This window comes from Laccaria bicolor, genomic scaffold, assembly GCF_000143565.1.
Source record: "Laccaria bicolor S238N-H82 LACBIscaffold_89 genomic scaffold, whole genome shotgun sequence".
Lineage (NCBI taxonomy): Eukaryota > Fungi > Basidiomycota > Agaricomycetes > Agaricales > Hydnangiaceae > Laccaria > Laccaria bicolor.
This window is the reverse complement of record NW_001889960.1, coordinates 24503-37161: the sequence shown is the minus strand read 5'-3', so window position 1 is coordinate 37161 and position 12659 is coordinate 24503. Positions and strand designations below refer to the sequence as shown.

The 12659-nt window shown below is 43.3% G+C and overlaps 4 protein-coding genes across 4 annotated transcripts in view; 1 reads left to right on the top strand and 3 right to left on the bottom strand.

The window, feature by feature from the left end:
- Window positions 1-552: 552 nt before the first annotated feature.
- LACBIDRAFT_335460 (uncharacterized protein) lies at window positions 553-2061 on the top strand (the record flags this gene model as incomplete). Its single annotated transcript, XM_001890322.1, has 4 exons — window positions 553-755; window positions 966-1093; window positions 1199-1504; window positions 1631-2061. 4 exons carry the CDS (start codon window positions 553-555, stop codon window positions 2059-2061), a joined length of 1068 nt encoding a protein of 355 aa, XP_001890357.1.
- A 5355-nt stretch (window positions 2062-7416) lies between these two features.
- On the bottom strand, window positions 7417-8774 carry LACBIDRAFT_335458 (uncharacterized protein; the record flags this gene model as incomplete). Its single annotated transcript, XM_001890318.1, has 6 exons — window positions 7417-7673; window positions 7738-7924; window positions 7990-8130; window positions 8186-8269; window positions 8328-8570; window positions 8634-8774. The coding sequence occupies 6 exons, from the start codon at window positions 8772-8774 to the stop codon at window positions 7417-7419; spliced, it is 1053 nt and encodes a 350-aa protein (XP_001890353.1).
- A 552-nt stretch (window positions 8775-9326) lies between these two features.
- LACBIDRAFT_335457 (uncharacterized protein) lies at window positions 9327-11425 on the bottom strand (the record flags this gene model as incomplete). Its single annotated transcript, XM_001890317.1, has 8 exons — window positions 9327-9784; window positions 9846-9975; window positions 10097-10170; window positions 10219-10266; window positions 10325-10706; window positions 10772-11002; window positions 11056-11223; window positions 11279-11425. 8 exons carry the CDS (start codon window positions 11423-11425, stop codon window positions 9327-9329), a joined length of 1638 nt encoding a protein of 545 aa, XP_001890352.1.
- Window positions 11426-11605: 180 nt separating this feature from the next.
- LACBIDRAFT_335456 (uncharacterized protein) overlaps window positions 11606-12659 on the bottom strand; it is a gene marked incomplete at both ends in the record, with an annotated part of 1944 nt that continues 890 nt past the window's right edge. Inside the window, 4 exons of the mRNA XM_001890316.1 lie at window positions 11606-11656; window positions 11727-11933; window positions 11980-12033; window positions 12325-12468. Coding sequence (XP_001890351.1) covers window positions 11606-11656; window positions 11727-11933; window positions 11980-12033; window positions 12325-12468 — 456 coding nt within the window. The remainder of the gene's footprint in view (window positions 11657-11726; window positions 11934-11979; window positions 12034-12324; window positions 12469-12659) is intronic.

The window sequence follows — 12659 nt, the reverse complement described above, 5'->3', positions numbered from 1 at the left end:
AAAGTGGTATTTCTTAATACCAAAGGCCCTCGAACTCTTGCACCGAGATTGTGATAGTGTGTGTGTGTGTGTGAGTGAGTGTTAGGTGTTTAGGGTTTTCCCCCGACGCGCTTGATCCTTGTTTGCGTGATTCGCACTTTCACATTCATCCCCGTGCAAAGCGTATCATCTGGAGCCCACCACGAGGGTCTCCTTTTGTTTTTGATAAAGCAAAGACTTGAAAGTTTAGTGATCTACTGGATCATTCTATTTGAACGAAAGTTTGAATTAAAAACCGCTAGCGTTTGAAGCAATTTAAATACTAGTGCAGAGCCGTTCACCACGGCACCAAAAATCAGACAAACAGCGAATTCTATTAGAGCAGGGGAATCATCAGGTTTACCACCTCCACCTAAACGAAAAGCTAAGCAACCTGCAACAGCAGTAGTGCAAAGGTTTCCGTTAAGAACAGAGACAGTATCCCAACCACCTCCTCGCATGACTCGTAGAAAAACTGTTAGGGCATCTGATAATATAAACCCAAACTCGTTAGCCCAAAGAAATATTACAAACATGCCAGATAATACCCAAGATGAAGCTCCTGCCACTGGAGGCAGAAGATCGTCTAGACCGATGCCATTGCCAGGCTCTCGAGGAGCCCCTAACTTTGACAAGGAAAAACCCATTGAAATGTTAAGGTTCATTGACCAAATGGAGGACTTGTTCAAAGAGCATGGTATCAATGATGATCAAGAAAAGAAGAAACAGTTAGGAAGGTATACGGACCAAATGACGGAATTTGAATGGTGAGCATTTGACATGTTTGCTCCCGAAATTGAATACAAGGAGTTTAAACAGGCGTTGATCGATGACTATCCAGAGGCAAAGAATGCTGGAAAAGGAACACTAGCAAATTTGAGAAAAATTTGTAATGACCATCAGCGCATTGATATTGATGACATTGTTGCACTTAAAAGCCTCACTAGAGGTTTCCGGGCAGAACAAAAATTACTCTTGGTGCCACCTGCCTTGGTGAGCAACAGAGAATTGGTAGAACTGTTTTTAGGATGTCTAAGGGATAGTTTCCGAGGACAAGTGGAAGGAAGTCTCAATAGTAAGCTTTCCCCAGATAAAGGAAAAGCTGTCGATGGAAAAGAACGCCGTCCAGAGGATCCATATGCCATCCTAGATGTAATTGAAATGGCTGAGACTATTGCAGGACGTGCACAAGGGATTAGCTCTTCAAGTGATACCCGGGTTGGTGTCAATACGACAGAAACACGGACAACACGAGAGCATCACATGCATAATACACCGGCACATAGTGTTAAGCTAGAAGATGATATCCGAGAATTAAACCAGAAAGTGGCGTTACTCATGGATAAAATTACATCAAGTGAAAAAGCACAGATGAGCGCTTTCCAAGCATCTAGACAAGAAATGAACAAATTAACTGAGACGTTAATGACCCAGCATGTTACCTCAGCACCCACCATGAGGCAGACACAGCCTACTTGGAGAATGGGTTCAGATGGATGCTGGTACTGTGAAGAAACGGGGCATTTCGCGATGAATTGTCCTCATAGGGAAGAACATATTAGAACGGGAAAAATTTAAATGTCCGGTCATAAGATGTTTTTCGCGCTCACAGGACAACCAGTACCTAGAGGGACAAATGGGAAGTCTGCTAAAATGATTGTTGAGGAAGCTAGCAATAAAGATATGATGGCGCAAAGCAATATGTTTGCATCGCCTGGAGAAATTTACACACAGAACAGCGGAGAGCCAGGTATCATCCAGTTGGGAATAGATGCTCGAGTTAAATCAGTATACACCAACCAGATTAGAGATTCGAGAGATGATCTTTTAGATAAAATGGCTACTCGAATTGATACGCTGTTGGGTAATAATGTGCCGGCACAGGTGGCACGTCCATCGGCACAAGAAGTTGACATAGTTAACAATATGAAAAACATTCTGTCATATTTTGAGGAACAGCAAGGTCAAGGTCAAGAAGCTGCAAGTTATGTAGCTACTAGACGCAGTCAAGCTGATACTCAGGGACAGCAGGGTTTCTCGTAGTCAAGGATTGAGCGATCTGGTAGGAATGCGGTCAATACCAGAAGTAAGAAAGCTCTTGAGAACCAAACTAAAGCCAAAAATCGCAGACAATTAGCAGAATTTGAAGATTCTGATGATGAAGTAGAAGAAGTAGAAACAGAAGAAGTGGAAGAAGTGGAGGAAGAAATTCCCCCAGTAATAATTAAGAAAACCCAGAAAGCTAAACCAAAACCGAAAGAGAAACCTAAACCACTTCTCCCAAGGGATGATGAAGAGGATCCAGTGCCTAGGCATAAACAGTTACCATACTTAAATATTCCTGACCTGAATGATCCTAGACAAAAAGAAGAAATAAAGATTGATAATTTTGAGCCAATTATTGATACTGAGAAAAGACCTGTTTCTTATAAACACCAAGCACCAATTGAGAATGTGACACACGAGAGAGAGGCTTTAGCGAATCTCTATAATGCCCCAGTTACACTGACGGCAGAGACTTTGATAAGCATTTCCCCAGGTATTAGACACGACTTGATTAAAGCTTTATCTAAGAAAAGGATGCCAGTACAACAAGCTCAAAACCGAAAAGTTACTATGATGGAAGAGCCTGACGTTGATGTGGTACCGTTAAAACCTACAAAATTTGAATTGGAGGCGGACGCGATATCCATTAAAGATTTAAATATAAAAGCGGCTTTTATAGTGACAACAAGAGATGAAGGAAACGTGCCAAAAGGGTCTATCGTCATCAGTGATCCAGTAGCACAATACCTGCAGAGTTTAGGCCCATCTGAGAAACCGAAACAAATCTATGTTGCAAAAGAGTCTCATGCATTACGAACCGTCTTCCCTGTGATTAATAGAATGGGACAGATTGAATGTTTATTAGATGCTGGTTCTCAAATTATTGCCATGGATGTGGAAGTGGCTAAGAAATTGGCCATCTCATGGGATCCAGACATAAAAATTCAAATGCAGAGTGCAAACAGGACAGTTGAACAGACCTTGGGTCTTGCTAAAAATGTACCTTTTATCTTTGGAACTATAACAGTATATCTACAAGTCCACATCATCACTGACCCAGCATATAAAGTGCTATTGGGCAGACCGTTTGATGTATTGACAGAGAGTACTGTACAGAATTATAAAGACGGGGGACAAACTCTTATCATAGCGGATCCTAATTCAACACAACGATGTGTATTACCTACACATGAAAGAGGAAGACCACCTGTTGTAATGAAAGCAGAAATCCCTAAGCCATCTGAGGATTTTCGGTCTTCGATGAATTGATCGAAGATCAAGGAGAGATCGCTGTAACCTTGATAGATGATGGTAATGGTGGTTTTGAATGTGAGTCATATACATTACCAGGAAATGGAAAGTTTGAGCAAGATGAGCTGAGAAATCTCTATTTGCTACAAACTTTAAGAAATGATAAATATGTAGAAGAAAAAGACCGCCCTGCGCTTGTAAGTTACTTAGGAAAATATTTCTCCGATGTAAACTTAAAGTCAGGGGGGGATCCAAAATGTTGAAACCATGATGAATGACATTTATGACCATGAGGATAAAGCAGCACCTAAGGAAAGGAAAGAGGATCCTGTAGAGACTAGAGAGAGTTTTGTCACAAAGAAATATAAGCCCGTTGCACAGAAGATCAGGCCTGTATACCAAGATCTCCCAGATAAATTCAGAATAATTCGTGATATTAAAGGGAATCCTCTAGACACTCTCCCCAAATTGAATAGGACACCTCCTGACTTTGTACCCACGGGACGCTACACTGCAGAGAGAAAGGAACAATTTGACAAAGTCCACAGCGGTGACTTTTTGTGGTCAGAAGAACGAAAATTATTACACCATTTTATGATGGAGAATAATGAGGCTTTTGCATGGGATGACTCTGAGAGAGGAAGATTCAAACCAGAATACTTCCCACCTGTAGACATTCCTGTTATACCACATACACCCTGGGATCCCCTTGAAAAATATTCCTATCCCACCAGGATTATTCTCAGAAGTATGTAAAATCATTAAGACAAAGATAGATGCTGGAGTTTATGAACCTTCAAATTCGTCTTATAGATCACGGTGGTTTTGCATATTAAAGAAAGACGGAAACAGCTTGCGAATTGTACAGAGTCTAGAACCGTTGAATGCAGTCACAATAGCGCACTCGGGTTTACCACCTGCAACGGATGCACTTGCGACGCATTTCTCAGGTCGGGCATGTGGAGGCATGTTTGATTTATACGTAGGATATGATGAGAGACTTTTAGCAGAGTCTTCTCGGGATTTGACTACTTTTCAAACACCTTTCGGTGCTTTGCGACTTGTAACGTTACCAATGGGTTGGACTAATTCAGTACCAATATTCCACGACGACGTCACGTACATTCTACAAGACGAAATACCAGATGTTACAGTACCATATATTGATGATGTACCTTGCAGAGGTCCAGCAACTAGATATGAGTTACGTGGAGGAAATTTTGAGACTATACCAGAAAATGAAGGCATAAGACGTTTTGTAATGGAACACTTTGAGAATGTTAACAGAGTGGTTCACAGGATGAAATATGCTGGAGGAACTTTCTCAGGTTTTAAATCCACAATTTGTGCAGCTGAAATTACTGTAGTAGGTCATTTATGCACATATGAAGGAAGGAAACCAGAGACAGCCAGAGTAAAGGTCATTGATAATTGGGGACCTTGTAAAAATCTACATGATGTGAGAGCATTTCTCGGAACTGTTGGGGTATGCCGGATGTTTATTGAAAACTTTGCAAAGAAAGCACAGCCTATCAATGACTTGGCCAGGAAAGGTGCTCCTTTTGAATGGGGGCCTGCTCAAGAAGAATCCATGGCAGAACTCAAGAAGAGTCTCAGAGAATGTCCTGCATTAGTACCTTTAGATTATATTAACAATCCCAATCCAGTTGTATTAGCTGTAGACACCTCTTGGAAGGCTGTCGGCTTTTACATCTTTCAAGATGACAAAGACACAGGAAAAAGAAATTATGCAAGGTTCGGTTCTATAACCTTGAATGACAGAGAAGCAAGAATGTCACAACCCAAGAGAGAATTATTTGGTCTACTGAGAGCTCTTGAAGCTGCCTCTTATTGGTTACTTGGTGTTCGATGTTTAATAGTGGAGACAGATGCAAAGTACCTTGCTGGAATGTTAACAAATCCGGGAATGGGGCCTAATGCTACTGTTAATAGATGGATTGACAAAATCCTCATGTTCCACTTTACGCTGCAACATGTGAAAGGTAAAACGTTTGGAGCAGACGGGCTTTCCAGAAGAGATTGGCAGCCTGGGGATGAAGTTTACTTAAACTCGGAAGAGAATTTGGATGAACCAACCAGCACTTTAGAAGTCTTACCTGATCCGAATGGTGGCGAACCGCCTTTGGAATTTGAAAACTTCAAAGACCAGATAGATACTCGTGGAGGGTATGTTCTGTCGTTAGCATTGTCAATATCCGACTTTAATGACAAACTTGACAGAGAAGAAGCTTTGAGTGAACAATTTGCTGAGAACATCAAACAGAAAATTGACAATGATCAAAATGATCAAAATTGTAGCAAAGAACAGAAGGACTTCTTAAGGACCTTTGTAGTATCCACATTAATTCTGGATTTGAAAGCCAGGTTTGATGAAATGGAAACTGAAGACCCATATCCTGAAGAAGGCCGATCCTTTCTAGGAAAAACTCATGATGAATATCTGCCGTTAGTAAGAACATGGTTGAAAAAGCCAAATGTCAGACCAGATAATTTCACGAATAAACAGTATTTGTCATTTACAAGATTTGCGAAAGGATTCTTTGTTGACAAAGAAGACAGACTGTATAGAAGAAGCATTGATTCCAGACATAAACTGGTAGTAGACAAATCACATAGAATGTACATGATGAGAGCAGCTCATGACAGCCTGGGGCATAGAGGAGCTTATGCTACGAGGATGATGTAAGGAGAAAGATTCTGGTGGCCAGACATTGAACGCGATATTACATGGTATGTGAAAACATGCCATCGCTGCCAAGAAAGGTCCAAAAGAATTATAGAAATTCCTCCGACAGTTACTCATACGCCCTCTATTTTTCAAGTTCTTCATGCTGATACTGTTCACATAACACCTGCATCTAATGGGTGTAAATATGTTGTACATGGAAGATGCGCTCTATCTAGTTACATGGAAGGAAGACCTTTGAAGAAAGAAACGGCTCGGACTATAGCACTTTGGCTATTTGAAGAAGTAATTTGCAGATGGGGTTGCCTATCGGAAATTATTACCGATAATGGTGCTGTATTTCTTGCAGCTGTAAGATGGCTTCAAGAAAAATGCGGAATCAAGGGAATCCGAATTTCCGCGTACAATTCTAAGGCTAATGGAAGGATAGAAAGACCACATTGGGATGTAGTACAAATGTTAGCCAAATGCTGTGGACCACAGAACCTTGCTAAATGGTATTGGTTCTTTTGGCAAGTTTTGTGGGCAGATAGGATAACAGTAAGGAAGTGTTTTGGATGTTCACCATTTTATATGGTAACAGGAGCGCATCCTCTTATACCTCTTGATGTACAAGAAGCAACATGGCTGGTTAAATTGCCGGATCGTGTATTGACAACAGAAGAATTAATTGGCTATAGAGCAAGAGCTCTAGCCAAGCACAGGGTTCATGTCGCCGATATGCGTTGACGCGTGACCTTAGAAAAAATGAAAAGAGTTGCAAAATATGAAATCGAACATAGGAACAAGATAGTCAGTAGGATCTATAAGCCAGGGGACTTGGTGCTCATCAGAAACACGAGCGTCGAGTCATCTTTGAATAAAAAGATGAAACCCCGATATTTGGGTCCGATGATTGTAATCCGGCGTTCTAAAGGCGGCTCATATATTGTAGCAGAAATGGATGGATCTGTGTTCCAGAATAAAGTTGGGGCGTTCCGAATTATTCCTTATTTCGCTAGGACTAAAATAGCGCTGCCCGATGATATCCATGAAATCATAGATCTTAACAAAGAAACCTTAGACCAACTAGATAATGAAGGACTTGAAGATCGTGTCGATTCTAATGACTACTATTTCGAGGGAGTTGATCTTGACCAGAACGTTCATGATGACTCCAACGAAAATGGTTCAGAAGAGGATGATGATTAATTACGATTTTAAGTCCGAGTTTTATCTTCAGAAATGAAAAAGAGTGTGCCAAGTCCTAAGATACATGGCTAAGCAACCTTGGATGGAGATCTAAAAACGCTTTGGGTAGTGGCGCACGTATGCAAAAGATCATCTAGATTTTAAATGTGCTACAAATCACATAAGGACTCTAGGTGCCCTACAAAGTCCGTGTTTCAAGCTGGTTAAGCAAGGAATGCGTCGATTTCCTCATAATCCTTGAGTAAGTCAGCAATGGTCTCATACTCAGCATGAAGGACGTCATAGAGCTTGAGTTCTAAGTCCAAGCGCTGAATACTAGTGATAACACGGTTGCGCAAGTCCATCTCAGCAGTACGATAGTATTCCAACGTAGGCTCGCCGGGCATGGGGCTGTCAAGAACGGCCTTGGTGCGTGCAATGATGAAGTCCTTGATGGAACTATCAAGTGAGAGGGAATGGCCTGAAAATGAAAGAAAAGAATTTAAACTCGGAGTTTTATTCAGAAAAAGCGAGAAATTGCATACCTCGACGACACTGAAGGTCAACAAGACCATTGGAGTGGGGAAACTCAGTCCTGGCGCGTTTGTTGCTGGACGATGCAACCTGTCCGCTCTCAATCGCGGCAGCCTTTGAATAAATCCGGTTTTCAGTGTCCATGCCAGGGACTGCGGTGTAAGGAATACACACCGTCTCTGCGCGCTTGAACACGGCCTGGAAGGAAAGATATTCATATGTGTCAGTGATTATTACAAATAAGAAGCGGTGTTATTTCTTACCTTGGGCGTAGTGCGTTTCTTGCCTTTGTCCTTGGTAGATATCTTTGCTTCGACATCTCCATTAAAGAGATTGTCGATGGTCATCTGAGCAAATGAACGAGTAAATGAATTGATAAGACCTAATAAATAATGAAATACGCACTGCATCAGATCCAGAGGCGGCAGTAATGGGTCCGTCAGATGCACCCATAGTGACATTGACGTCGCCAACGATCTCGATATCATCGTCGTCCTTGTCATCGACGGTAGCCTTGGATTTGACAGCCTTGCGAGGGCGGGGCTAGGCAGAAAAAGTGTTTAATTATTAAAAGACGGAGATAAAATAAGAGTGGACAGACCTTGGGCTTGACATCAAGTAGCGCAGCAGCGACATCGGCTGCACCACGCTTCTGAGCATTGGTAGCATCCCGGATGAGCTGGACCTTCTTGCAGAAGTCCCGGATGATGTTGAAACCAGGTGGATCGGTAACTGCCTTGTTCGAGTCGTTAAGAGCATTATACTCCTGACGGACGATGAACACGGGCTCCGAGAGGTTGTGATCAGTGAAGATAGCCGGATCGCCACTAGTGACAAGCTGGTGCTATCCACAACAGAAAAATATAGTCAGCACATATACCGCGGAAAAATAATGTCAAAGACGCACACAAAAGCCAGCAGTAGCACCGAGCATGCTGAGCGTCACCGCTTGGGCAAATTTGCCTTTCGCGTCGACATAGCTTTTGAACGCCTCATTGATCTTGTCGCGAATAACGAGGGTAGCAGCAAGAGGAGCAGGAGTAGACATGTTAAGAGATGCTTGAGTGGACGAAATGGGTTGGAAAATTTGTTCTGAATTTTCTGCGACTTTTTCCCTGTCTTTTATAGCACTTCCACCTTCTCGTGCCCCTGTTGACGTGCTTGGACTTGGATTGAATAATGAAATGATGAGGAATGGAACCCCTATTCATCTAGAATCTGGGATGAAGGGAACCGGACTTCCGTGATTTATAAATAGATTTAGCCATCACTGATGACGGCCTCCATACGCTTGGAAACACAACTGAGGACAGTTGATTTTAAAAGTAAGGGGGAGGGTCAGGGTATATTAAAGAACACAAAAATATACATTCTGAGATCAAAATATGACATTTTGCGATTTTATTTCCGTGAAATGAACTTAGAAATGGATTTCAACTGAGCCTAAGTCGAAAAATTGACAAGCTAGCTCTTAAAATCACACAGAGAGAACAAGAAGATTAAGTTTTATCTAAATACACAAGATAAAACTACCAAGATACTGCAAGATAATTGATATGAAGAAAAGTCCGATAAAAATCCATGGAATGTGAAGTGGCACTTAGGGACTACCAGCGGGATGGCCCTCCTGTACAGGGTCCTCGTCATCGTACAGCTGGTCATCCTCCTCACCATCCTCTCCCTGTTCAGCCGGATCATTGTCTTCATTCATCCGAATTGTCTGGGTAGAAAGCCCGCGTCGTGGAAGACGAGGGCAAGCGTGTTGCATATAGGTGGCAAGAGTGGCCAGTACATCCTCCTCATCTTGTGGAGCGTCGTCCTTGGATAACTTGCCGACGAGAGAGATGAAATGAGGAAGGTAATGGTCACGTTCTTCCGCATTACGGAAGACTGTGCCAATCAACCCCTCCTCCCCATCCATGGCCGCGAGATCAAAGACTGCGTTGGCAGCCTGACGCATTTGGGCATCTCGACGATAGCGAATGGTGTTGACGATGGCCTCAAGCGAATGAAGGATCCGTTGGTCACGGATCGCGTTCCCAATGAGATCAGCGATTTCTAAAGATAAAAAGACGGACTTTAATAAAGAAAAATGAATGAAACAACGAAGAACACTTACTATCAGGAGAAAGACGAGTGGCGCGACGGCCCAACTGGTTGCGCACCTGTCCTCGAGGAATGGGGTCCAGCTTGTACTCGCAAGCGGGGTAATGCGATCTTTCACAGGGGATGCAGGGCGAACCCCAACCCTGGAAGACACATCACTCCTCTTTTGAGTTCTTGCCAATTGTGCACTGGATGCACGGTTCGGGGATCTATCAAAGATGAAAATTAGAAGTAGAAAAGAATGAATAAGATATATGGACTTACAAAGACGTGATCTCGGAGAAGCTCCTCTGCTGGAGGCATCTCGCTGAAATCAGCAAAACGCTGGTGAGGAGGCACTATACAAAATGTAAGTTCAATAGAAAATAAAGAAACATAGAACTTACGGAGCCTTTTCTTATTGTAAACAATTGCGGGAGCAAAACCCCGAGATTCTATAAAAACGACAAGTCAGAAATAGGAAAAGATAAGACAAAGAGAAGAAAGACTTACCAGCTTTGCGGGGACGGCCTCGCTTTGGCTTAGTGACAGGTGGAGGCAGGGAAGCAATGTCTTGCTCCGATTTGCCTTCCTCCTCAGCCTCTGCGTCGTCCACTCGTTTGCGCTTGTTAGTTTTCCGGGAAACACTGGTGGAACCGAGAACGCGACTCGTACGTGCAATGGCCTCTGTTTTAGCCTGGCGTTCGCTTTTGGGACGACGTGTGTGCATAACGACCTCAGGGATGTTGAGGCGTGGCGGTGCAAGAATCCGAGAGGCTGGACACGGTGTAACTGGAGCCGGCGGTGAAAGCGTGACTGGGAATGGTGCCGCGGACCTAGTCGAGTTTGCTGGAGAAATGGGCGTATAAGCCCGATTGAGCAACTTGTGGCGTTTCTGAAAAAGAAAACAAGACAGCTATTAGAAAGTGAAAAATCGGAGAAAATGAGAAAATAACTTACAGGGGGAGGCAAATGGTCCTCTTCGATGACCATAGGCTCGGGAACAACCTCCTCAGCAGAGACGTCTTCAGGAAGTTTGTCGGTGGCGGCGATCTCCACAGGATCCTCGATAGGCGGAAGACCGTCTTCCTCGCGGACCTCGGCAGGAGCAGCCTCAGCCATAACAACCTCAACGGGAGGGTCATCCGGAGTCAAGAGAGTCGCCAAGAACTCCTCTGTAAAACATTCATCCTAGAAAGGTTAAATCAGAACTGAAAAGAAAGAAATCACCGGAAAATACGTACCTCAGGGTATTCACCACCATTACGTGGTCCTTCGAGCATCCACACTTCCCAGTCGGGGTCAATGGAGTCCGCGTCAACCCTGAGTTGGGCGTTGAAAAGAGACTTGCGTAGTCGAATGTCGCACTCGGTCTCCGGAACACCGTCGATGGTGATGCAGATATACTCAAGCTAGTGAGAAAACATATTAGCCATAGAAAAAAGATACAATGAAAGAAAGACTTACGAGGAATGGTTGAGCCAAGTTGAGAAGTTCCACGATGATGTCGGAATCGAGCTTCGCGTAACCAGGTTCGGAAAATAAAGCGCGTGCCACGTCAAAGACAGCAAGCATGTGCTCAGAACCAATGAAGTTGAAGCGAGAGATGGACATGGTGAAGTGACAAAGAATGGGACTTGGGGATGAAAAACAAAAAGAAAGGCGCAAGAAGGACGGTCTTATATATATAAAGGGTCATATATTGACACCGTGTCTTCCTGGAAAATACCACGTCGATCTGTTGCTGTTTCCTGAGGATCCTGCAGCTTCTGAAAAGTTTATTGGGTGCTTGCACTAAAAATAGCTTTTTCGGAGTTCCTTGTCCTGACAGGCGTGAGATACGAGCTAGAAGAGGAAAAGCGTCGGTGTGGCGGACAGTGATACTTTCAGAAAATGTCAAAGACATGTCAGTAACCCTGAGTAGTCTTGGCGATCCGTCGCTAGAATAGAAAACCGTGTGAGCCATAAGACAAAGTCCAAGAGATAATATGTCCTCAGAGGGATCTTGCAATGACTGAGGACGGTCAGTATTAAAGTGAGGGGGAGATGATACAGGTGAAACGTGTTCAACCGTATAAAATCCGATTTTCGCGATTTTACCGTTAAACGGTCTTCTCTGCAACTATACTACATACAGTTGTAATGATATAAAGAGTCTATGAACATACCCGGTTCAGTAGACTAAAAGTGCACATGCGTCGAGTCTGAACATAGGACAAAGGCTTTGGAGCTGGCAGCAGTATGCGCCGTGACATTATACTTGGAGCCTACTAGGATTCACCCACCATGAAATAGAGTACAAAGAGACTCTAGAGTAAACCACCCAACGCAGGGAACAAGATTGCATTACTACCAAGGGTTTAGAAACACGAAATGGATTTTAATATGAAAAACTCGGTCTTTTATCTTGTGATAAATCTACCAAGACTTCTAGAGGATAAACTACATGTGGACATTATGAGATAATGTTCTACTACTAGAGAGACTATGTTACAACTATGTGGCATATGTACCGAGACCAAGCGTGGCTTGTGGCCATGTAGAACGTCGAGTACGGCAATTCCCGCGTACGCATCAAAGAGTGATGCGTCGTATCGTCCAAGACGTGTGATGCGCACACCTGGAAAGACATTAGGTAATCCATCCTGGAAACCCCCCTGATAATTAAGAAAGTCATTTGAAGCTCTTCGGAGTGCCATCCGATCTCCATATGATACAGGAACCGTGCCGAGGTATTTTAAATTAACGGCCTCTGGAAATAAAGAAGCCGGCAGTGTGTCTGCATACGTATCACACGCATCAGCACGCCCATCACTGAAATGACACGATATGTCAAATTAGTAGCCGA